Source organism: Mobula birostris, chromosome 10 (assembly GCF_030028105.1).
Source record: "Mobula birostris isolate sMobBir1 chromosome 10, sMobBir1.hap1, whole genome shotgun sequence".
In the NCBI taxonomy this organism is placed as follows: domain Eukaryota; kingdom Metazoa; phylum Chordata; class Chondrichthyes; order Myliobatiformes; family Myliobatidae; genus Mobula; species Mobula birostris.
The window spans coordinates 16,657,522-16,682,428 of NC_092379.1; the positions used below are offsets into that span (position 1 = coordinate 16,657,522).

The following is a 24,907-nucleotide window of genomic DNA, read 5'->3' on the forward strand; positions in this document are numbered from 1 at the left end:
CCGCACACTGAAATGCTCAACCCACAGACACCCTGTTACCCCAAACACCACCGTCCCCTGCTCTCCCCGCCCCGGTGTGGGCAGCCGAGAGAGGGGGGGTGTCAGTGACCTTACTTGTCCCGGAGAACGACTCCGTCCATACAGGCACCAAACAGGATGATGGTGGTGATGTCTGTCCTGGGTCAAGGAAAGGTTGGACCCCACACATGGGGCGGGACCACGTACACACAAAGGATGGGGGGGGGGGCTGCAGACGCCGGACCCTGTACACACACAGGACAGTGCCCATGAGCACCAAACTTTGTACACACATGGCGAGGACTGCCTACATTAGACAGTGTACACACGGGGTGAGACACGCATTCTGGACTGCAAACACTCGGCAGGAACCGGGTATACACACGCGGGCACAGTCTATATACGTACACGGACTGCGTACAAGGGTACACGGATGGGGCACACGGCCACACAGGAATGTGGACAGATGTAGGTGCAGAGTACGCAGGTACACACATCACTGGGGACTGGGAGCTCCCTCCTTCCCACCTGCCCCCAGGTGAGAGCCTTGGCTCTGTACCGTTCCTGTTCCTCAGGGAGGGAGGGAAGGAAGATAGGGGAGAGAAGAGGGAGAGAGGATGAAGATAGGGGAGAGAAGAGGGAGAGAGGATGAAGGACAGGGGAGAGAAAGAGGGAGAGAGGATGGAGGAGAGGGAGAGAAGAGGGAGAGAGGATGGAGGAGAGGGAGAGAGGATGGAGGAGGGAGAGAGTGAGGATTAGGAAGGGAGGGAGGGAAGGAAGATAGGGGAGAGAAGAGGGAGAGAGGATGAGGGGGGAGAGAAGAGGGAGAGAGGATGGAGGAGGGGGAGAGAAGAGGGAGAGAAGATGAAGGAGGAGGGAGAGAGTGAGGATTAGGAAGGGAAGGAGGGAAGGAAGATAGGGGAGAGAAGAGGGAGAGAGGATGAGGGGGAGAGAAGAGGGAGAGAGGATGGAGCAGGAGGGAGAGAGTGAGGATTAGGAAGGAAGGGAAGGGAAGTGTGAGAGTTGGGAGAGAGAGAGAGAGAGAGAGAGAGAGAGAGAGAGAGAGAGAGAGACAGGGAGGGTGATAAGTGGAGGGACACTGGGGTTCAGCCAACCCCCTTATAACCGGCAGGATACAGACGAGGGAGGGAGGGATGGGTAGGGAGAAGAGGGTTGATGGGGTAGGGGAGGGGCATGGGAGACCAAGATTGGTTCACGTAGGAAGGATACAGACAAGGGAGGTGGTGAGAATGGCCAGGATGGTCCCCATGGGGATCGACTTCTGGGCATCTTTCAGATCCCCAGAGCGGTTGGAGCCAGCCATGATACCTGTGGGCAGAGAGTACAGTCAGTAACAGGACATCACATCCTTCCCCTACACCCGGACATGATACCTGTAGGGAGAGGGTAGAGTCAGTTATACCCCCCCCCCTACACCCGGACCTACCCCTCCACTGACAACAAGAAATCACTTCCTTCCCTTGAATGGAAGCAGCAGCATTTGTATCGTCTGGATTGCCCCCATCTTTTCCTAACACGGACACCCTCCGTTCCCTCCACCCTCCTTCCCTGCCTCTCCGCAATCTTTGATTCCCCGTTTTCTCGCCCTACACAGTCCGTGATGTTGACCCTGTCTTCACAGATGCTGACTATTTTCCGCACCTCTTTCGTTGCAGATTCCCAGTAGCTTCAGTGGTTAACATCGCAATTCCAGAGTTGTTTAATCTTTCTCTGCTCCGATCTCATACATTCCCTAGTTATACCTCCCCAAAACTAATCATTCCAAAGCCTCTAGCACAGCACCCCCCCAGTGGCCTCACAGCCACTAACATAGGGGTTAAACGGACAGGCAGATTTACCTCTAACTGAAACAACTCTCCCCTACCCCAGAGAGAGAGAGAGAGAGACAGAGGGAGAGGGAGAGAGGGAGAGAGGGAGAGAGAGAGGGAGAGGGAGAGGGAGAGAGGGAGAGAGGGAGAGAGGGAGAGAGGGAGAGAGGGAGAGAGGTGGCATTACCGGTGACAGAGGGGAAGAAGATGCCGACCAGGATGGTGAAGGAGGTGGTGATGTCGGTGAAAATGTAGGGCAGATGGTTGCTGGTGGAGCCGTGGACGTCGACCGAGGGCAGTGAGGCCTTCTCCACGATTCGCCCCTTCTCCTCGTGCTGGCTCCACAGGTTCTCTGGGGTAGGGAACAGGGCGTCAGTGCTGGGGGAGGGGGGGACTTATCCTGCACCCTCAGCTCCCTCCCCTCCTAACCCCTCACTTCCCTTCCACCCATCCTCCACCTCCCTCTCTAACCTGTCAACTCCATCGCTCCCTTACCTCCATTTCACTCAATTCTGCCTTTCCTTACCTATGTCCCCTCTCCCTAATCCCTCCATCCGTCTACACCCACCTCCCTCCCTAACATCCCCCACAACTCCTCCCTTCTCCTCACCCCATCACATTCCCCTTCAGATTGCTCCCTCCCTCACCCACACCTCACTCCCTCTTCACGCCATACCACATACACCCTCTGTATCTCCCCTCCCTCCCTCCCTCTCCACTCGATCAGCCCTCCCCCACACCAGCATCTCCTCTCCCTGGACCCTCACCTATCCTCCATCCCTTTTCACCCTATCCTGCTCTCAGCTCACGTCCTCCCACCCTATCACCTCCCTCTCCCACACCCACTCACTTCATTTCCCTTTTGCCTCCCTCTCCCTCCCCTCCCTTAATGCCCCTATCCCATTTGCATCCTCAACCTCATCTCTCCACCGTCCATTACCCACTTGTCCCTCCTACATCCCTCTCTCCTATCCAACCTATCCTCACCCCTCCACCGCCTTTTCACCCCTTTCCTGCCTCCCCTCTCACTCCCCCCCACCACCCCCCACCCCGAGCTGCACCCACCGACGATGATGCCGCTGGCCAGTCCAGGGATGGCCTGGATGGGAGTGACGTTGTTGTGCATGAAGTAGGGGTCACAGGAGCCATTGGAGTCGCAGAAGTAATTGCAGAGCTCGGAGCCTCCCGTCTGGTTGTGGCCTGGCACTTCCTTGGCGCAGCTGGTGAACGAGTGGGCTGAGAGCGTGCGGTTCCCCAACATGCACACCCTGTGTGGGGGGGGAAGCACGGCGAGGGAGGGGGAGAGGACGAGAAAGAAATGGGGAGCAGGGAAAGAGAGAACATTGTAAACAAAATCAGTAGTAAGAAAGCACTTGGGGGGTGGAAATCAGGGAGGGAGAGGGGAATCTGGGGGAGTGGGGCTTCGGGGAGTGAGTCAGGAGATCTGGGAGGGAGAGGGAGTCCAGGCATTGGGGAGTGGGACTTCAGGGAGTGAGTGGGGAGATCTGGGAGGGAGAGGGAGTCCAGGCATTGGGGAGTAGGTTTCGGGGTGTGAGACAGGAGATCTGGGAGGGAGAGGGAGTCCAGGCGTTGGGGAGTAGGTTTCGGGGTGTGGGACAGGAGATCTGGGAGGGAGAGGGGATAGAATACAGGGGATTGGGGAGGGAGAGTGTCCAGGAAGGAGAGGCAGGGGTTCAGGGAGGGAGGGAAGGCTTTCCAGGATGGACAAGGAAGTCCGGAGAGGGAAGAAGTGTTTCTAGGATGGATGGAGGTTCTTAGGAGGAGACGGAGTTTGGGAATGGATAGGGCACTTGGAGAAGCAGGGAGAGAAATCAAAGGAATTCCAGAGACAGAGTGGTTTGTCGAGGGACAACGGAGGTTTGGCAGGGGGTGGGGCTCAAGAATGAAGAGGATGGTTCGGGGAAGGGGAAGGTCACGGACGGAGAAGGGGTCCAAGACGAAGAGAGGAAGGTCTCACGAATACGTACGGGAAGTCGGGTGGAAAGAAGGCAGACTTGATGGCCCCCACATAGATGGAGAGGATGGAGATAACCACACAGCCCAGGAAGACTGAGGCAAACTTGTTGACGTAGTTGACTCCCACGAAGACCACCAGGGCCATGAGGATCAGGAAGCAGGTTCCATACACACGCATGTTGTTCAGCATGGCCGCCGTCTCCGCATTCACGTCATCCGTATGGAAGATGGCCATCTTTGGGGACATGTATGTCTGTGGGGGCAGAGGGCCTGTGAGGGAGCCACCAGCACTTTAAACCGCCTACCCAGTGCACAAAGTGAGGTTCCCTCCACACCGTCCCATCACACACTCCCGGGGTCAGACACAGACTGAAACTCCCTCCACACCGTCCCATCAGACACTCCCGGGGTCAGACACAGGGTGAAACTCCCTCCACACCGTCCCATCAGACACTCCCGGGGTCAGACACAGGGTGAAACTCCCTCCACACCATCCCATCAGACACTCCCGGGGTCAGACACAGAGTGAATCTCCCTCCACACCGTCCCATCACACACTCCCGGGGTCAGACACAGACTGAAACTCCCTCCACACCGTCCCATCAGACACTCCCGGGGTCAGACACAGGGTGAAACTCCCTCCACACCGTCCCATCAGACACTCCCGGGGTCAGACACAGGGTGAAACTCCCTCCACACCATCCCATCAGACACTCCCGGGGTCAGACACAGAGTGAATCTCCCTCCACACCGTCCCATCACACACTCCCGGGGTCAGACACAGAGTGAATCTCCCTCCACACCGTCCCATCACACACTCCCGGGGTCAGACACAGAGTGAAACTCTCTCCACACCGTCCCATCACACACTCCCGGGGTCAGGCACAGGGTGAATCTCCCTCCACACTGTCCCATCACACACTCCCGGGGTCAGACACAGAGTGAAACTCTCTCCACACCGTCCCATCACACACTCTCAGCGTCAGACACAGAGTGAATCTTCCTCCACACCATCCCATCACACACTCCTAGGGTTCTACACAGTGTGAAGCTCCCTCCACACCGTCCCATCACACACTCCCGGGGTCAGATCAAAGAGTGAATCTCCTTCCACACCGTCCCATCACACACTCCCGGGGTCAGACACAGAGTGAATCTCCCTCCACAGCACAGAACAGATACGTTGACACTCACCAACAGGATCTCGATGGCTCCCAGAATGTACATGGCTCCTGCAAACGTGGTCCCCAGGTAGAAACAGAGGCCGACTGCTCCCCCGAACTCCGGGCCCAGTGACCGGGAGATCATAAAGTAAGATCCCCCCGCTGGCAGAAAGACCACATTGTGAGAGAGAGCGGGTGGGCCGGGGGCGAGCTACAGAGAAAGATGGGGTGAATGGGTGGGCCTGTGGGGAGAGGGACAAGGCGATGAGCAGAGAGAGGGGAGTAGAAAGAGACAGTTTGCAGAGAAACTGAGTAGGACAGAGAGTGGGAACAGATAGAGAAGAGCAGAGGGGAGAGAGAGAGAGTGAGAGAGAGAGAGTGTGTAGGGGGGGAGGAGAGGGGGGAGGGAGGGAGAGAGAGAAGGGGAGGAAGAGAGAGAAGGGGGGGGAGGAGGGTGAGAGGGGGAGGAGTGAGGGGGAGGAGGGAGAGAAGGGGAGGGATGGAGAGAAGGGGGAGGGAGAGAAGCGGGGAGGGAGAGAAGGGGGAGGGAGAGAAGGGGGAAGGGAGAGAAGGGGGAGGGAGGGAGAGAAGGGGAGGGAGGGAGGGAGAGAACGGGGAGGAGGGGCTGAAAGAGGGAACATAGAGATAAGAAAGAGGAATGGGGAAGGACCAGCAAGTGGGACAGACACAGGAAGTGAAATACATAAAAATAAAGACTGCGAGACACTGAAATGAAGTAGTTCAGACAAAAACAACATTATTTCAGCACACTTAGTGTGGATAGGAAAAGTTCAGAAGGACACAGTTGGGTACAGGAAACTCAAACGGACAGGAATACAAGAGTCTGCAGACGGTACCAGAATCTGTCTAAAACATCCCAGGCACATCCCTTCCCACCATCAGTAGAATCTGCAGGAGGCAACATCATCAAAGACTTTACCATCCATCCGTACAAAGCCAACTTCTCACAGCGCCCATTGGGCAGGAAATACAGACAGCTGAAGTCCCACACCACCAGGTTCAGGAACAGATACTTCCCTTGAACCATTCAATTCTCGAACCAAGCAGCACACTCCTAATCACTACCGCAGTACAGCAACACAGCAGCCACTTTGCACTGCAGATGGTTTGTTCCAAACACTGCGGATGTGCGTACAATTTATGATGAATTGTGTTCCCTTGTCAAAGTTGTGTCTCTCTGTCCACACTGGTCACTACTGTGTCTCACTGTTCACACTTGTCACTATTGTGTCTCACTGTTCACACTTGTTTCTATTGTGTCTGACTGTCCACACTGGTCACTATTGTGTCTGACTGTCCACACTTGTCACTATTGTGTCTCACTGTCTACACTGGTCACTATTGTGTCTGACTGTCCACTCTTGTCACGGTTGTGTCTCACTGTTCACACTGGTCACTATTGTGTCTGACTGTCCACTCTTGTCACGGTTGTGTCTCACTGTCCACACTTGTAACGGTTGTGTCTGGCTGTCCACACTTGTCAGTGTTGAGGAGAGACGGGGGGGGGGGTGGAGAGACATGGGGGAGGGAGAGATACAGGGAGCAGGGAGAGGGGGAGAGTGACAGAAAGAGGGGCAAAGGACAGGGAGAGGAAAGAGTGTGCGCACACAGAGGAACAGTGAGAGACAGACAGACACCAGGCAAAGACAGAATGAAAGGATAAGGCAGGGAGAAGTTGAGTATGTAACAAGCCCCCACCCGTACCTGGGACAACACCATTGGTGGCAATAGCACTCATCGAAATCGCTGTCAACATGGTCTGTAACACAAAACAGTCGTCAGTACACCAGAGAGGACAGACAGGCAGGCTTGGAGCGGCAGGAGGAAAAGGGGTAGTAAAAGGGGCAGAGATGAGGATGGATAGGTGGTGAGGGGGAGAAAGAGAGCGGGAGTGTAAGAGGGAGAGGGATACGGTGATGGATGGGAGATGAGAAAGAGAGAAAGTGTGCGAGAGCAAAAGGAGAGAGAGGGAGAGCAAGAGGATGCAGGAGGGGGATGGTGTGGAGGGGAGAGGTTGTGGGAGAGTGGGAGAGGGAAAGAGGAGAAAGAGGGGGAGGGGGAGAGGGAGAGAGAGAGAAGGAGAGAGAGAGAGAGAGAGAGAAAGAAAGAAAAAGCAAGAGATAGGACAAGGGAGCCTAGAATAGGGAGAACTGAAAGTTCAGGAAGTGTGGAGAGGGAAAGCAAATGAGAGTTGTGACTGGCTCAAGGGGGCTGAAGGAGAGAGAGTTTAGATCCCTGAAGCCTAACCCTTCACAGCTCCGTCCCTGTCTGCACCACCCACACCCTCCCCACCGCCGCAAACCCCCCTACCACAGCCACCCTCCCACCCACACTCTCCCCGAGCACTCACACAGCAGCAGCAGAGCAGGACGATGCAGAGGGCCTGTAGGACCCCGGCGGTACCCACCACCCAGGTGAGCCGGAGGAACAGGATGATCCCAAGGATATTCTGCAGGCAGGGAAGGAAGACACCAACTAATGTTCCCATCTTTGGGCCCTAGGAGAGGGAGAGAGTGAGAAAGGGGGTAAATATATATGTGATATAACACCCCCTTATACAGGCAAACAATTGCGAGCACTAGGTTGGGAGACAGGGTGGAGGAGGAGGGAGGTGCAACAGAAAGGGACAAGGGGACCGAGAGGAAGGGGGAAGTGTCTTGGAGGGAGGAGACAGGGAGGGCTGGGAACAGGAGGAGCCTCCTAGAGAGAAGGGGGAGGGTAGGGAAGATCCCAGAGAAAATGGAGCGATGGGTGTTGGAGTCAAGGGGAGTGCTGGGGAAGGGAAGGGACCCGGAGAAAATAAGTAAAAGGAAGATTCCACAGAGGACGGAAGAGGGTCTTGGAGGGATGGGGGACAAATAGGACAGGGAGGTGGTGAAGGGAGGGAAGGCCCAAGGGGATGTAAGAGTGGGGTCCCTGAGAGGACGGGGAAGGGTCCCAGCGGGGCCATGGGGTAAGGGTGCGAGGGGCCGGGGGTACGGGTGCCAAATCGGATGGGGGAGGGTGTCAGAATGGGAGGGGGGGGGGCGAGATGGAGGGGTCCCAGAGGGGACGGGGGGAGGAGTCCCAGAGGGTTCTCGGCCTCACCTTCACCATACTATTGCGTCCGTCGCCCACACTCTCAGCCTCCTCGTGCTCCCTGGCCCCTTGTGGCAGGTTGGTGTAGTTCGCCATCCGGTTCAGCAAGGACGACACCTTGGGTCGGGTGTCCAGCTCTTCCTGTGGGGGTTAGGGTGGGGGGGGGGCAGACAGAGGGTGAGCCTGCACTGCCCACCTGAACCCGTTCCACCCTCCCCCCCACATACTGACCCACGCTGACCCCACTCCCCTCCTGTCCCAGCTCCCACTGCCCTCAGTCCCTCAGCCTGCTTGGCCTCATCATGGCTGTAGAGTGGACCCTGGACCAGCCCGCCAGCCTCCGTGTTGAGCACACCATTCCTCGCCACTTCCAATGGGATCCTGCCTTCAAGCACCTTCTCTCTCTCTCCCCCCCCCCCACCCCTTCACTTTCCGCAGGATTCACTCTCTCCTTACTGCCTTGTCCATTCACCCCTCCCTACCGATCTCCCTCCCGGCATTTATCCCTGCAAGTGCTTCCACCCACCACCGTTCAGGGCCCCGAACGCCCTTCCAGGTGAGGCAGCACCCCACCTGGGAGCCTGTCAGGGCCGTCTACTGTATCAGCCTCCTCTGCATCGGCGAGACTGGGGGAACCACTTCATAGAGTAACCTTGCTCTGTGCACTGTAGAAATGTACACGGGGAGGAAATCTGGAGGGCAAGAAGGCGGCATTTTATGTATATTGAGGGAGAAAAACTTACTAGGGCCTCGCAAAGACCAAAGGGGCAACTTTGTCTGAACTTCCACTCTGTCTGACGCAATAGCCAGGATTTCCCATGGCCATTGCTCCCTGTGGGTGCGTGGCCGCCCAGTGACGGAAACGCTTCCACACATATAGCCTTTGTTGACATGCAGCTGGAATTTTCTTTTACATAATATGACTAGTGGGGTACCGCAAGGCTCAGTGCTGGGACCGCAGCGATTTACAATATACATTAATGATTTAGATGAAGGGATTAAAAGTAACATTAGCAAATTTGCAGATGACACAAAGCTGAGTGGCAGTGTGAAACGTGCGGAGGATGTTATGAGAATGCAGGGTGACTTGGACAGGTTGGGTGAGTGGACAGATGCATGGCAGATGCAGTTTAATGTGGATAAATGTGAGGTTATCCATTTTGGTGGCAAGAACAGGAAGGCAGATTACTATCTGAATGGTGTCAAGTTAGGAAAAGAGGAAGTACAATGAGATCTAGGTGTCCTTGTTCATCAGTCACTGAAAGTAAGCATGCAGGTACAGCAGGCAGTGAAGAAAGCTAATGCCATGTTGGCCTTCATAACAAGGGGGGTTGAGTATAGGAGTAAAGAGGTCCTTCTGCAGTTGTACAGGGCCCTGGCCAGACCACATCTGGAGTATTGTGTGCAGTTTTGGTCTCCAAATTTGAGGAAGGACATTCTTGCTATTGAGGGAGTGCAGCGTAGGTTCATGAGGTTAATTTCCAGGATGGCGGGATTGTCATATGTTGAAAGATTGGAGTGACTGGACTTGTATACACTGGAATTTAGAAGGATGAGAGGGGATCTGATTGAAACATATAAGATTATTAAGGGATTGGACACGCCAGAGGCAGGAAACATGTTCCCAATGTTGGGGGAGTCCAGAACGAGAGGCCACAGTTTAAGAGTAAGGGGTAGACCATTTAGAACGGAGCTGAGGAAAAACTTTTTCACACAGAGGGTTGTGGTTCTGTGGAATGCTCTGCCTCAGAAGGCAGTGGAGGCCAATTCTCTGGATTCTTTCAAGAAAGAGTTAGATAGAGCTATTAAAGATAGCAGAGCGAAGGGATATGGGGAGAAGGCAGGAAAAGGGTACTGATTGTGAATGATCAGCCATGATCACAGTGAATGGTAGTGCTGGCTCGAAGGGCTGAATGGCCTACTCCTGCACCTATTGTCTGTAATGTTAATATCATTTTGAAATGACTTAAATATATATTTTTGAAATCTATGCTGATTGTAAAATATTCTGTAATTATGTGTGAATGCATGAATTTTGTAAATTAATAACTCCTACCACAACCTTTTCTTTGAAACATTTTTAAGCTTCAATGTTTTTACATTATCAGTGTTTCAAGTTACAACATTATGTTATAAATTGTAACAATAAACACAGAATGGAAGCTGACAGCTCATTAATAAACCACCAGCCCTGTGAATGCAATGTGAAAGATTATCTTTGTTCCTTCCTTTCTTTAATTAATAAATAAAATCAAAAGTATGTGATTTTTGAATTTTCTTTCTAAGTATTTATAGTATGCACATTACAAAAACAAGTGCCGCATAGTTTTCAGGCCGTAAAGATTTTTACTCCTCATGTATGTGAAGGATGTAAGAAATAAAGTCAATTCAATTGAATTCCCCTCTTACCCCTCTCTTCTCCTCAGCTGCCCATCACCTCCCTCTGGTGCCCTCTTTCCTTTCTCCTATGGTCCACTATCCTCTCTAATCAGGTTTCTTCTTCCTCTTAAACCTATTACCTCCTAGTTTCTTACTTCAGCCCCTGCCCTTCCACCCTTACCTGGCTGCACCTGTCACCAGCCGCTTTGTTGTCCTTCCCGTCTCCACTCCTTTTTATTCTGGTTTTTGCCCTCTACCTTCCCAGTCCTGATTAAGGGTCTCGGCCTGAAACTTCAACTGTTTATTCCCCTCCATAGGTTCTCAATGAGTTCCTCCAGAGCTTCTTGGGTGTCTCCAGTTAGTCCTTCCTCACCAACCAAGTGGCCACCCCTTACTGGCGTGTGTTGGGCTAACAGATGCAATCCCTGATCCTGTGGTCACATTGAATGTTACCTCAAACAGAGCCAGGTTCCTATCTCCATACACATTCCCCGTGTAGTCCTTGTTGAGGAAAATGGTGAGGTCCTTATCCGGGTGGTCCCCTGTGGAGGAGGATGGTAATCACTCAGTGCAAGAGACTCCCCCTCCCTACCACCCACACTTCCATCACACCAGGGTAAACAGCTCATACCAGGGTAAATTCCTCACTCTCAGTACACACATCCAGTCAACTCCCACTGTCTGGACTCCAAATAAACCCCATTTCTCATTCATTCCCACTGTCCGCACTCCCAATGGGACCCCACCCCTTCCCATTCACTCCCACCATCCACACTGCCAATGGGACCCATCCCTTCCCATTCACTCCCACCGTCCGCACTCCCAATGGGACCCATCCCTTCCCATTCACTCCCACCATCCACATTCCCAATGGGACCCTATCCCTTCCCATTCACTCCTACTGTCCACACTCCCAATAGGACCCCACCCCTTCACATTCACTCCCACCGTCCACACTCCCAATGGGACCCCAGTCCTTCCCATTCACTCCCACTGTCCCCACTCCCAATGGGACCCCACCCCTTCCCATTCACTCCCACTGTCCCCACTCCCAATGGGACCCCACCCCTTCCCATTCACTCCCACCATTCACACTCCCATTGGGACCCACACCTTCCCATTCACTCCCACCGCCCACACTCCCAATGGGACCCCAGTTCTTCCCATTCACTCCCACCGTCCACACTCCCAATGGGACCCCACCCCTTCCCATTCACTCCCACCGTCCACACTCCCAATGGGACCCCACCCCTTCCCATTCACTCCCACCGTCCACACTCCCAATGGGACCCCAGTTCTTCCCATTCACTCCCACCGTCCACACTCCCAATGGGACCCCACCCCTTCCCATTCACTCCCACCGTCCACACTCCCAATGGGACCCCAGTCCTTCCCATTCACTCCCACCGTCCACACTCCCAATGGGACCCCACCCCTTCCCATTCACTCCCACCGTCCACACTCCCAATGAGATCCCACCCCTTGTCATTCACTCCCACCGTCCACACTCCCAATGGGACCTCACCCCTTCCCATTCACTCCCACCGTCCACACTCCCAATGGGACCCCACCCCTTCCCATTCACTCCCACCGTCCACACTCCCAATGAGATCCCACCCCTTGTCATTCACTCGCACCATCCACACTCCCAATGGGACCCATCCCTTCCCATTCACTCCCACCGTCCACACTCCCAATGGGACCCCACCCCTTCCCATTCACTCCCACCGTCCACACTCCCAATGGGACCCCACCCCTTCCCATTCACTCCCACCGTCCACACTCCCAATGGGACCTCACCCCTTCCCATTCACTCCCACCGTCCACACTCCCAATGGGACCCCAGTCCTTCCCATTCACTCCCACCGTCCACACTCCCAATGGGACCCCACCCCTTCCCATTCACTCCCACCGTCCACACTCCCAATGAGATCCCACCCCTTGTCATTCACTCGCACCATCCACACTCCCAATGGGACCCCAGTTCTTCCCATTCACTCCCACCGTCCACACTCCCAATGGGACCCCACCCCTTCCCATTCACTCCCACCGTCCACATTCCCAATGGGACCCCACCCCTTCCCATTCACTCCCACCATCCACACTCCCAATGAGATCCCACCCCTTGTCATTCACTCGCACCATCCACACTCCCAATGGGACCCATCCCTTCCCATTCACTCCCACCGTCCATACTCCCAATGGGACCCCACCCCTTCCCATTCACTCCCACCATCCACACTCCCAATGAGATCCCACCCCTTGTCATTCACTCGCACCATCCACACTCCCAATGGGACCCATCCCTTCCCATTCACTCCCACCATCCACACTCCCAATGAGATCCCACCCCTTGTCATTCACTCGCACCATCCACACTCCCAATGGGACCCATCCCTTCCCATTCACTCCCACCGTCCACACTCCCAATGGGACCCATCCCTTCCCATTCACTCCCACCGTCCACACTCCCAATGGGACCCATCCCTTCCCATTCACTCCCACCGTCCACACTCCCAATGGGACCCCACCCCTTCCCATTCACTCCCACCATCCACACTCCCAATGAGATCCCACCCCTTGTCATTCACTCGCACCATCCACACTCCCAATGAGATCCCACCCCTTGTCATTCACTCGCACCATCCACACTCCCAATGGGACCCATCCCTTCCCATTCACTCCCACCGTCCACACTCCCAATGGGACCCCACCCCTTCCCATTCACTCCCACCGTCCACACTCCCAATGGGACCCCAGTCCTTCCCATTCACTCCCACCATCCACACTCCCAATGGGACCCCAGTCCTTCCCATTCACTCCCACCGTCCACACTCCCAATGGGACCCATCCCTTCCCATTCACTCCCACCGTCCACTCTCCCAGATCGTGCACAGTACCTAGGAGCTTGATGTGTTCACCTGTAACCGAGCTTTGACTTCTGTCTGCAAGAGATAAGAAAACAACTAACTTACGGCAAAATCCCATCAGAAATCCTGGCTAAAGACGGAGATCTATACACCTATAGTCTCTCTCTATCAAGGAGATCTGTACATTGACTGTTGTCTTTCAAGGGGACATCTTTACACAGATCGGTGTTACTCAATCCCTCTCTCCCAGGGCGATATCTGTACACTCACCGGTGTCTCTCAGGGGAAGATCTGTACACTAACTGGCGTCTTTCCGCGGAAGATCTGCGCACTGATCAGTGTCCCTCGTTTTCTCTCTCTCTCATGGAGAGATCTGTACACTCACTAGTTACGGGGAAGTTACTAGATGGGATTCTGAGAGACAGGATCTAGCATGATTTGAAGGCACAAGATCTGATCTGGGACAGTCAGCACAGCTTTTTGAGTGGGAAGTGACAATGAACAAATCTCTTGGTGTTCTTCAAAGTGGTAGGGCAGTGAGTGTTGTCAAGGTGGACTTTAGCAAGGCCATTGAGAAGGTTAATCATAGCAAGCCGGTCTGAAAGTTTAGATCGCATGGGATCTAGGGGAGAGAGTAGGTTGGATTCACAATAGACTCAGTGGCAGGAAGCAGTGAGTGATAATCGAGGGTTGTTTCTCAGACTAGAGCCCCATGTCTAGTGGTGTTAATCCTTTGTCGATATAAAGAATTTGACCATGAATGACACAGACATAGCTAGTTAGTGTCCAGATGACGATAAAATTGGTGTTGTAGATTGCATAGATGGTTATGAAACATTATGGGGGGGGGTCTTAATCAACTGGGTATATAGGCTGGGTGGCAGGGTGGAGATACGTCTCCCCCCACTAGCCTGCAGGTCACCTTGGGCAAGGTGTAGCACCTGCTTAGCCCCTGATCAGAGTCAGGTGAAGCCATGGGAGCAGGTGGTGGATGGTCGTACGAGCAGCTGGTGCAGATCACAAGTCCTGGTTATGCGACCACTGACACCAGGCAGTCAATCTCTGAAGAGTATTGTTAATGACTGGGGGTCACCCGTCTTGTAAAGACACTGGCCCAGAAGAAGGCAATGGCAAACCACTTCTGTAGAAAACTTGGCCAAGAACAATCACGGTCAAAGACCACAATCACACTTCATATGACTCGGCACATAATGGTGGTGATGTAGGCTGAGGACTGACTAATGGATTTTAATTCACAGCATGAGATGTTGCACTTGGGAAAACACACCAGGGAGGACTTCCACAGGGCATGGCAGAGTGTTGTAGAGAGAGAGAGGGATTACAGGTACATGGCACCCTCAAGATAGAAGCAGTGAAGGTGTTGGGACACTGGCCCTCACCAGTTAGGGCAAAGAGTACAGAAGCTGGGATATTATTTTGCTGACATGCACACTGACCACTGTCTCACAGTTCCGATCTTTCAGGTGGATATGGTAAACTCAGCACATTAGAAAGGGGAAGTGGAAGAGAGAGGACATGAAAACATTCACAATCAACAGAATAATCCCAAGAGAAAATATAGCTGATATAACAAGTGTTGTATGGTGACGTCCAGTCCGCACCAGTATTGTATCCCAATGTTACACAGTGACAGACTCGTCCCCACCTGTACTATATCCCAGTGTTATACAGTAACAGACCCATCCTCACCAGTACCGTATCCCGGTGTTATACAGTGACAGACCCATCCCCACCAGTACCGTACCCTGATATTATACAGTGACAGACCCATCCCCATCGGTACCGTACCCTGGTGTTATACAGTGACAGACCCGTCCCCACTGATACCGTACCCCAGTGTTATACAGTGACAGACCTATCCCCACCGGTACTGTAACCCAGTGTTATACAGTGACAGACCTGTCCCCACCGGTACTGTAGCCTGGTGTTACAGAGTGACAGACCCATCCCCACCGGTACCGTACCCCAGTGTTATACAGTGACAGACCCATCCCCACCCATACCGTACCCTGGTGTTATACAGTGACAGACCCATCTCCAATGGTATCATACCCTGGTGTTATACAGTGACAGACCCATGCCCACTGGTACTGTACCCCGAAGTTACAGAGTGTCAGACCCATCCCCACCGGTACCATACCCCGGTGTTATACAGTGACATTCCTGTCCACACCGGTACCGTACCCCGGTGTCACACAGCGACAGACCCGTCCCCACTGGTACCGTACCACGGTGTTATACAGTGACAGACCCGTCCCCACTGGTACCGTACCCCGGTGTTATACAGTGACACACCCGTCCCCACCAGTACAATAACCCAGTGTTATACAGTGACAGGCCTGTCCCCAGCGGTACTGTACCCGGGTGTTATACAGTGACAGACCCATCCCCAGCCATACTGTACCCCAGTGTTATAAAGTGACAGACCCGTCCCCACCGGTACCGTACCCCAGTGTTATAAAGTGACAGACCCGTCCCCACCGGTACCGTACCCCAGTGTTATACAATGATTGACATCTTCCCACTGGTACCATACCCTGGTGTTACACAGTGACAGACCCATCCCCACTGTCACTGTACCCCTGTGTTATGCAGTGACAGACCCGTCCCCACCAGTACCGTACCCCAGTGTTATACAGTGACAGACCCATCCCCACCGGTACCGTACCCCAGTGTTATACAGTGACAGACGCATTCCCATTAGTACCGTACCCCAGTGTTATACAGTGACAGACCCATCCCCACCGGTACCGTACCCCAGTGTTATACAGTGACAGACCCGTCCCCACCGGTACTGTACCCCAGTGTTATACAGTGACAGACCCATCCCCACCGGTACCGTACCCCAGTGTTATACAGTGACAGACGCATTCCCATTAGTACCGTACCCCAGTGTTATACAGTGACAGACCCATCCCCACCGGTACTGTACCCCAGTGTTATACAGTGACAGACCTGTCCCCACTGGTACCGTACCCCGGTGTTATACAGTGACAGACCCGTCCCCACCAGTCCAATAACGCAGTGTTATACAGTGACAGACCCGTCCCCACCAGTACCGTACCCCAGTGTTATACAGTGACAGACCCACCCCCACCGGTACCATACCCCAGTGTTATACAGTGACAGACCCATCTCCAATGGTATCATACCCTGGTGTTATACAGTGACAGACCCATCCCGACCCGTACTGTGCCCCAGTGTTATAAAGTGACAGACCCATCCCCACCGGTACCGTACCCCAGTGTTATACAGTGACAGACCCATCCCCACCGGTACCATACCCCAGTGTTATACAGTGACAGACCCATCTCCACCGGTACTGTACCCCAGTGTTATACAGTGACAGACCCATCTCCAATGGTATCATACCCTGGTGTTATACAGTGACAGACCCATCCCGACCCGTACTGTGCCCCAGTGTTATAAAGTGACAGACCCATCCCCACCGGTACCGTACCCCAGTGTAATACAATGATTGACATCTTCCCACTGGTACCATACCCTGGTGTTACACAGTGACAGACCCATCCCCACCAGTACAATAACCCAGTGTTATACAGTGATAGACCCGTCCCCACCAGTACCGTACCCCAGTGTTATACAGTGACAGACCCATCCCCACCGGTACCGTACCCCAGTGTTATACAGTGATAGACCCATTCCCATTAGTACAGTACCCCAGTGTTATACACTGACAGACCCATCCCCACCAGTACCGTACCCCAGTGTTATACAGTGACAGACCCATCCCCACCGGTACTGTACCCGTGTTATACAGTGACAGACCTGTCCCCACTGGTACCGTACCCCAGTGTTATACAGTGACAGACCCATCCCCACCGGTACCATACCCCAGTGTTATACAGTGACAGACCCGTCCCCACCAGTACCGCACCCCAGTGTTATACAGTGACAGACCCATCCCCACCGGTACCATACCCCAGTGTTATACAGTGACAGACCCATCTCCAATGGTATCATACCCTGGTGTTATACAGTGACAGACCCATGCCCACTGGTACTGTACCCCGAAGTTACAGAGTGTCAGACCCATCCCCACCGGTACCATACCCCGGTGTTATACAGTGACATTCCCGTCCACACCGGTACCGTACCCCGGTGTCACACAGCGACAGACCCGTCCCCACTGGTACCGTACCCCGGTGTTATACAGTGACAGACCCGTCCCCAGCGGTACTGTACCCGGGTGTTATACAGTGACAGACCCATCCCCAGCCATACTGTACCCCAGTGTTATAAAGTGACAGACCCGTCCCCACCGGTACCGTACCCCAGTGTTATAAAGTGACAGACCCGTCCCCACCGGTACCGTACCCCAGTGTTATAAAGTGACAGACCCATCCCCAGCCATACTGTACCCCAGTGTTATACAATGATTGACACCTTCCCACTGGTACCATACCCTGGTGTTACACAGTGACAGACCCATCCCCACTGTCACTGTACCCCAGTGTTATACAGTGACAGACCCACCCCCACCAGTACCGTACCCCAGTGTTATACAGTGACAGACCCATCCCCACCGGTACCGTACCCCAGTGTTATACAGTGACAGACCCGTCCCCACCAGTACTGTATCCCAGTGTTATACAGTGACAGACCCACCCCCACCGGTACCATACCCCAGTGTTATACAGTGACAGACCCACCCCCACCGGTACCATACCCCGGTGTTATACAGTGACAGACCCGTCCCCACCGGTACCGTACCGCAGTGTTATACAGTGACAGACCTATCCCCACCAGTACCGCACCCCAGTGTTATACAGTGACAGACCCATCCCCACCGGTACCATACCCCAGTGTTATACAGTGACAGACCCATCCCCACCGGTACCATACCCCAGTGTTATACAGTAACAGACCGATCCCCACCAGTACCGCACCCCAGTGTTATACAGTGACAGACCCATCTCCAATGGTATCATACCCTGGTGTTATACAGTGACAGACCCATGCCCACTGGTACTGTACCCCGAAGTTACAGAGTGTCAGACCCATCCCCACCGGTACCATACCCCGGTGTTATACAGTGACATTCCTGTCCACACCGGTACCGTACCCCGGTGTCACACAGCGACAGACCCATCCCCGCCGTTACCGTACCCCAGTGTTATACGGTGACAGACCCGTCCCCACTGGTACTGTACCCCAGTGTTATACAGTGACAGACCCATCCCCGCCGTTACCGTACCCTGGTGCTACAGAGTGACAGACCCATCCCCGCCGTTACCGTACCCCAGTGTTATACAGTGACAGACCCATCCCCGCCGTTACCGTACCCTGGTGCTACAGAGTGACAGACCCGTCCCCACCGGTACCATACCCCAGTGTTATACAGTGACAGACCCATTCCCACCGGTACCGTACCTCGGTGTTATACAGTGACAGACCCACCCCCACCGGTACCATACCCCAGTGTTATACAGTGACAGACCCATCCCGACCCGTACTGTACCCCAGTGTTATACAGTGACAGACCCATTCCCACCGGTACCGTACCTCGGTGTTATACAGTGACAGACCTGTCCCCACCGGTACCATACCCCAGTGTTATACAGTGACAGACCCATCCCGACCCGTACTGTACCCCGGTGTTATACAGTGACAGACCCATTCCCACCGGTACCATACCCCGGTGTTATACAGTGACATTCCTGTCCACACCGGTACCATACCCCGGTGTCACACAGCGACAGACCCGTCCCCACTGGTACCGTACCCCAGTGTTATACAGTGACAGACCCGTCCCCACTGGTACCGTACCCCAGTGTTATACAGTGACAGACCCATCCCCGCCGTTACCGTACCCTGGTGCTACAGAGTGACAGACCCGTCCCCACCGGTACCGTACCCCGGTGTTATACAGTGACAGACCCATCCCCACCGGTACTGTACCCCGGTGTTATACAGTGACAGACCCGTCCGCACCGGTACCTCTCACCCGGCTTTTCTCCGCTCACCTTCCCCCGTTTCCACCGCACCGCTCGCTGATCGTCCCGGGTCGCCAACTCCCTGCGATGCCGCCGTCTCGCCGTCCTGCAGCCGGTCGGGCGCATCGCCCCCGCCGCCGGCGACATCGGGGCCTCCCCCCAGCCCCGGTACGTCCTCGGCGCGGGTCGGTGTCACCGTGAACCGCACCGACGTGGCCATTCCGTGTCCGGCCGCCGGCCGTCAGCAGTCGATCGGTGACCCGCTACCGACCGACTGGCGGTGGCGGTGGCGGTGGCGGCGGCGGCGGCGGTGGTCGGCAGGAACAGCGGTCAGGATCCGATAGGCGGCCGGAGACCGGCTGCTCCGCCCCAGAGGGGCGACAACAGGCTGTGACCTACGGGGCCGGTAACCGGACGGCGGCGTGAACCGCTCAGCGCGCTCCCGCTCGCCGCTGCCGCCGTCAGACAGCCGGGGAACAATCTGCGCATGCGCCGTTCCCTCCCGCCCCGACGGACACTGCAGTGCGCAGGCGCTGCTCACCACGCTGCCAGCAAACGCCGTCCGTCCCTGACCGCCCCAGCCCCCCCCACCTAGCTTCCGTCTCTGCCGCTTCCCCACCGACAGCTAGCGCCTCACTGCGCAGGCGCCGCTGCCTGTCCTGCACGGAGTCTCCCTCACTGCGCAGGCGCCGCTGCCTGTCCTGCCGGGAGTCTCCCTCACTGCGCAGGCTCCGCTTCCAGTACTGCCCGGACAGTCCGAAGTGCGTAGGTGCGTCCCACCACCTCCGCCGCCAGTCCAGACGGTGCCCCGGTGACGTTGGGAGCGGAAGTGACGCAGTGTTCAGTGCGAGCTGATTCCCTCGTGGAGCCGCGACCATGTTCCTGCATTACTACCTGAACAGTGACGGCGAGCGAGTCTACACCCTGAAGGTCGGGACCGGGGCCCTGTGGGTGCGTTAGGGAGCAGGGAGCAGGGGGTGGAGCGAGAAGGATCCTGGACGGGAATCCGAGCGAAGCGGTTGGTGGTCAGGGGTCAGAGGGAGAGGGTTAGTGATCGGGGGTCAGAGGGAGAAGGTTAGTGGTCGGGGGTCAGAGGGAGAGGGTTAGTGGTCGGGGGTCAGAGGGAGAGGGTTAGTGGTCGGGGGTCAGAGGGAGAGGGTCAGTGGTCGGGGGTCAGAGGGAGAGGGTTAGTGGTCGGGGGTCAGAGGGAGAAGGTTAGTGGTCGGGGGTCAGAGGGAGAGGGTTAGTGGTCGGGGGTCAGAGGGAGAGGGTTAGTGGTCGGGGGTCAGAGGGAGAGGGTTAGTGGTCGGGGGTCAGAGGGAGAGGGTTAGTGGTCGGGGGTCAGAGGGAGAGGGTTAGTGGTCGGGTATCCGAGCGAAGCGGTTAGTGGTCGGGGGTCAGAGCGAGGTTAGTGGTCAAGGTCAGAGTTACGGTTATGCTGTGGGTGTCAGAGTCTTGGTTTCATTGGGTCATCGGCAATGCGTAGAGGTCGGTGATGATATGAGGGAGAGGAACAGGGGTGAAGGCAGAAATACGAAGAGTTGAACAGCATGAGATGGGGGAGGGTGTTCATACTGAGGGAAGCTGTCCGCCGGTCAGAGAGGGAGCAGCAGGAGATGAGGACGGTGAAGGGTCCCCACTTCTCGAGGATTGTAGTGGGGAAATCTCACTAGGACAGGGCCCTTCTGAGACGGTCTATGACTCGAAAGGAGGGGTAGGAGCTGTCTTTGAGCCTGGTGATATGTGATTTCAGTCTGTTTTATCTTCTGTCCATGGGAGACAGGAGGAGGCTGGCTGGTTTTCATGATGTGCTGAACTGTGCCCACTGGCAGTAAAGCAGAAAATTTCATTACAGCTTTACAATGAGGGAAAACCATAAAAGAGCACGGAATAAAGTGTTAAATTTCCAGAGGAAGTACAGTACAGGCAGATAATAAAATCCATAGGTCACAACGCGGTGCGTAGATTGTGAGGTCAATGGAACGTCTTGTATAGGTGACCATTCAACAGCAGGGTAGAAGCTGTCTCTGAGCTCAGAATGGGTGCAAGGATGAAGCTTTAGAAAGCACTGGCCAGACCACACTTGAAGGTTTGTGAGTAATTTTGGACCTTTTATCTAAGAAATGATGTGCTGGCATTGGAAAGGCTCCCGAGGAGGTTCACAAGAATGATTCTGGGGATGAAAGGGTTAATGTATGAGGAGCATGGCTCTGGGTCTGTACTCGCTGGAAATTAGAAGAGTGAGAGAGGAATGTCGTTGATACCTATCATATATGTCCTGCTTGAAGGATCTCAGCCCGAAACGTCAACTACTTTTCCCATAGATGTTGCCTGGCCTGCTGAGTTCCTCCAGCGTTTTGTGTGTGTGTGTGTGTGGCTGGAATATTGAAAGACCTAGATAGAGTGAATGCGGAGAGGATGTTGCCTGCGGTGGGTGAGTCTAGGACCAGAGTGCACACCCTCGGGATAGAGGACAGAGATGAGGAGGAATTTCTGTAGCCAGAGCTTGGTCACTCTGTGAAATTTATTGCCATGAACAGCAATGCAGGGCAGGTTATTGTGTATATTTAAAGCAGAGGTTGATAGGTTCTTGATTAGTCAGGTTATCAAAAGTTACAAAGATGGGGTTGAGAGGGTTAATAAACTGGCCATGATGGAATAGGGTAGGCTTGATGGGCCAAATGGCCTACTTCTGCTCCTGTGCCATGTAGGTGGGGTCTTTGATTGTGCTAGCTGCTTTACCAAGGTCGCGGGAAATGCAGACGGAGTGCTGGGCTGTGCCCACAACTGCCTGCAATCCCTTGCGTCGCAGGCAGAGCTGTGATCATCTGGTTACGATGCTCTGAGTGGTAAACACTAGTGCCAGTCGGCAGAGACACGCCAAGGAGATGGAGGTGTTGGTGCACTTTCTTAACCATGGGGTCTCTGTGGTCAGACCAGGACAGGCTGTTGGTTTAGAACACCCTGTCATGGTCCACTAGGAATTTGTGGATGGGGGGGGGGCACAATGAGTGACTCTTTGCTTCTAGTGTTCTAATCTCTCCCTTTCTCCTCTCCCCCTGTGCAGAAGGTGGACCCCCAGGGTCAAGTGACCACAACGGCCCACCCAGCACGGTTCTCGCCGGATGACAAATACTCCAGGCACAGGGTGACTTTGAAGAAACGCTTCAATATCCTGCTGACTCAGCAGCCGTCCCCTGCCTTCTGACCGGCCGGCGGATGGCCAGCGGGCCACAGCGCCCTCCGTCCTACGAGCTTTTGCTTCGCCTGTGTGGAGTGCACGAGGAGAGATGAGGCTTCGCTACCTATGGGGAGAAAGCCATAATTGTTCTGTTACACACTGTCGCACAATAAAACCTGCCTGGGTTAACGTATAGATGTGCTGTGTGGTTTGTGATCCGATGTCTTTGCTGCCCCCTTCTCCTCCATTCCCATACGGAGACGGGAACTGTGCACGGTGCTCCCGGTGTGGGTCTGACCTAGGGGCACGGAGCTGGGAACTGTGCACGGTGCTCCCGGTGTGAGTCTGACCCAGGGATACGGAGACGGGAACTGTGCACGGTGCTCCCGGTGAGGGTCTGACCCAGGGATACGGAGACGGGAACTGTGCACGGTGTTCCCAGTGTGGGTTTGACCCAGGGATACGGAGACAGGAACCGTGCACGGTGCTCCCGGTGTGGGTCTGACCCAGGGATACGGAGATGGGAACTGTGCACGGTGCTCCCGTTGTGGGTCTGACCCAGGGATACGGAGACGGGAACTGTGCATGGTGCTCCCGGTGTGGGTCTGACCCAGGGATATGGAGACGGGAATTGTGCACGGTGCCCAGGGATACGGAGACCGGAACGATGCATGGTGCTCCCGGTGTGGGTCTGACCCAGGGATACGGAGACAGGAACTGTGCATGGTGCTCCCGGTGTGGGTCTGACCCAGGGATACGGAGACGGGAACTGTGCACGGTGCTCCCGGTGTGGGTCTGACCCAGGGATACGGAGACGGGAACTGTGCACGGTGCTCTCGGTGTGGGTCTGACCCAGGGATACGGAGACGAGAACTGTGCACGGTGCTCCCGGTGTGGGTCTGACCCAGGGATACGGAGACGGGAACTGTGCACGGTGCTCCCGGTGTGGGTCTGACCCAGGGATACGGAGACGGGAACTGTGCACGGTGCTCTCGGTGTGGGTCTGACCCAGGGATACGGAGACGAGAACTGTGCACGGTGCTCCCGGTGTGGGTCTGACCCAGGGATACGGAGACGGGAACCGGGCACGGTGCTCCCGGTGTGGGTCTGACCCAGGGATACGGAGATGGGAACTGTGCATGGTGCCCAGGGATACGGAGACAGGAACGATGCATGGTGCTCCCGGTGTGGGTCTGACCCAGGGATACGGAGACGGGAACTGTGCATGGTGCTCCCGGTGTGGGTCTGACCCAGGGATACGGAGATGGGAACTGTGCACGGTGCTCCCGGTGTGGGTCTGACCCAGGGATACGGAGACGGGAACTGTGCACGGTGCTCCCGGTGTGGGTCTGACCCAGGGATACGGAGACGGGAACTGTGCACGGTGCTCCCGGTGTGGGTCTGACCCAGGGATACGGAGACGGGAACTGTGCACGGTGCTCCCGGTGTGTGTCTGACCCAGGGATACGGAGACGGGAACTGTGCACGGTGCTCTCGGTGTGGGTCTGACCCAGGGATACGGAGACGAGAACTGTGCACGGTGCTCCCGGTGTGGGTCTGACCCAGGGATACGGAGACGGGAACCGGGCACGGTGCTCCCGGTGTGGGTCTGACCCAGGGATACGGAGATGGGAACTGTGCATGGTGCCCAGGGATACGGAGACAGGAACTATGCATGGTGCTCCCGGTGTGGGTCTGACCCAGGGATACGGAGATGGGAACTGTGCGCAGTGCCCCCGGTGTGGGTCTGACCCAGGGATACGGAGACGGGAACTGTGCACGGTGCTCCCGGTGTGGGTCTGACCCAGGGATACGGAGACGGGAACTGTGCACGGTGCTCCCGGTGTGTGTCTGACCCAGGGATACGGAGACGGGAACTGTGCACGGTGCTCTCGGTGTGGGTCTGACCCAGGGATACGGAGACGAGAACTGTGCACGGTGCTCCCGGTGTGGGTCTGACCCAGGGATACGGAGACGGGAACCGGGCACGGTGCTCCCGGTGTGGGTCTGACCCAGGAATACGGAGATGGGAACTGTGCATGGTGCCCAGGGATACGGAGACAGGAACTATGCATGGTGCTCCCGGTGTGGGTCTGACCCAGGGATACGGAGATGGGAACTGTGCGCGGTGCTCCCGGTGTGGGTCTGACCCAGGGATACGGAGATGGGAACTGTACATGGTGCTCCCGGTGTAGGTCTGACCCAGGGATACGGAGATGGGAACTGTGCACGGTGCTCCCGGTGTGGGTCTGACCCAGGGATACGGAGATGGGAATTGTACACGGTGCTCCCGGTGTGGGTCTGACCCAGGGATACAGAGATGGGAACTGTGCACGGTGCTCCCGGTGTGGGTCTGACCCAGAGACAGGGACCTTTCACCTCCCAATCCATTATTATGTGCACCTCCATCAAG

At 55.4% G+C, this 24,907-nt stretch overlaps 2 protein-coding genes across 3 annotated transcripts; one reads left to right on the plus strand and one right to left on the minus strand.

The window, feature by feature from the left end:
* Positions 1–23: 23 nt before the first annotated feature.
* LOC140203846 (solute carrier family 12 member 6-like) lies at positions 24–20,140 on the minus strand. 2 transcript variants are annotated; one of them, XM_072269979.1, is made up of 12 exons: positions 19,344–20,140; positions 13,387–13,410; positions 10,919–11,007; positions 8,096–8,227; positions 7,359–7,505; positions 6,713–6,767; positions 5,019–5,149; positions 3,836–4,077; positions 2,913–3,115; positions 2,035–2,199; positions 1,249–1,347; positions 24–172 (listed from the first exon to the last, which is right to left on the minus strand). In XM_072269979.1, the coding sequence occupies exons 1-12, from the start codon at positions 19,531–19,533 to the stop codon at positions 111–113; spliced, it is 1,539 nt and encodes a 512-aa protein (XP_072126080.1). In that variant the 5' UTR covers positions 19,534–20,140; the 3' UTR covers positions 24–110. The 2 variants fall into 2 exon arrangements, with proteins under 2 accessions (XP_072126080.1, XP_072126078.1); XM_072269977.1 differs by having other exon boundaries at positions 26–172; positions 13,366–13,410; positions 19,344–20,138.
* Positions 19,908–22,687, plus strand: nop10 (NOP10 ribonucleoprotein homolog (yeast)). The gene is made up of 2 exons (XM_072269980.1): positions 19,908–20,243; positions 22,381–22,687. The coding sequence occupies exons 1-2, from the start codon at positions 20,190–20,192 to the stop codon at positions 22,519–22,521; spliced, it is 195 nt and encodes a 64-aa protein (XP_072126081.1). The 5' UTR covers positions 19,908–20,189; the 3' UTR covers positions 22,522–22,687.
* The last annotated feature ends 2,220 nt before the right edge of the window (positions 22,688–24,907 follow it).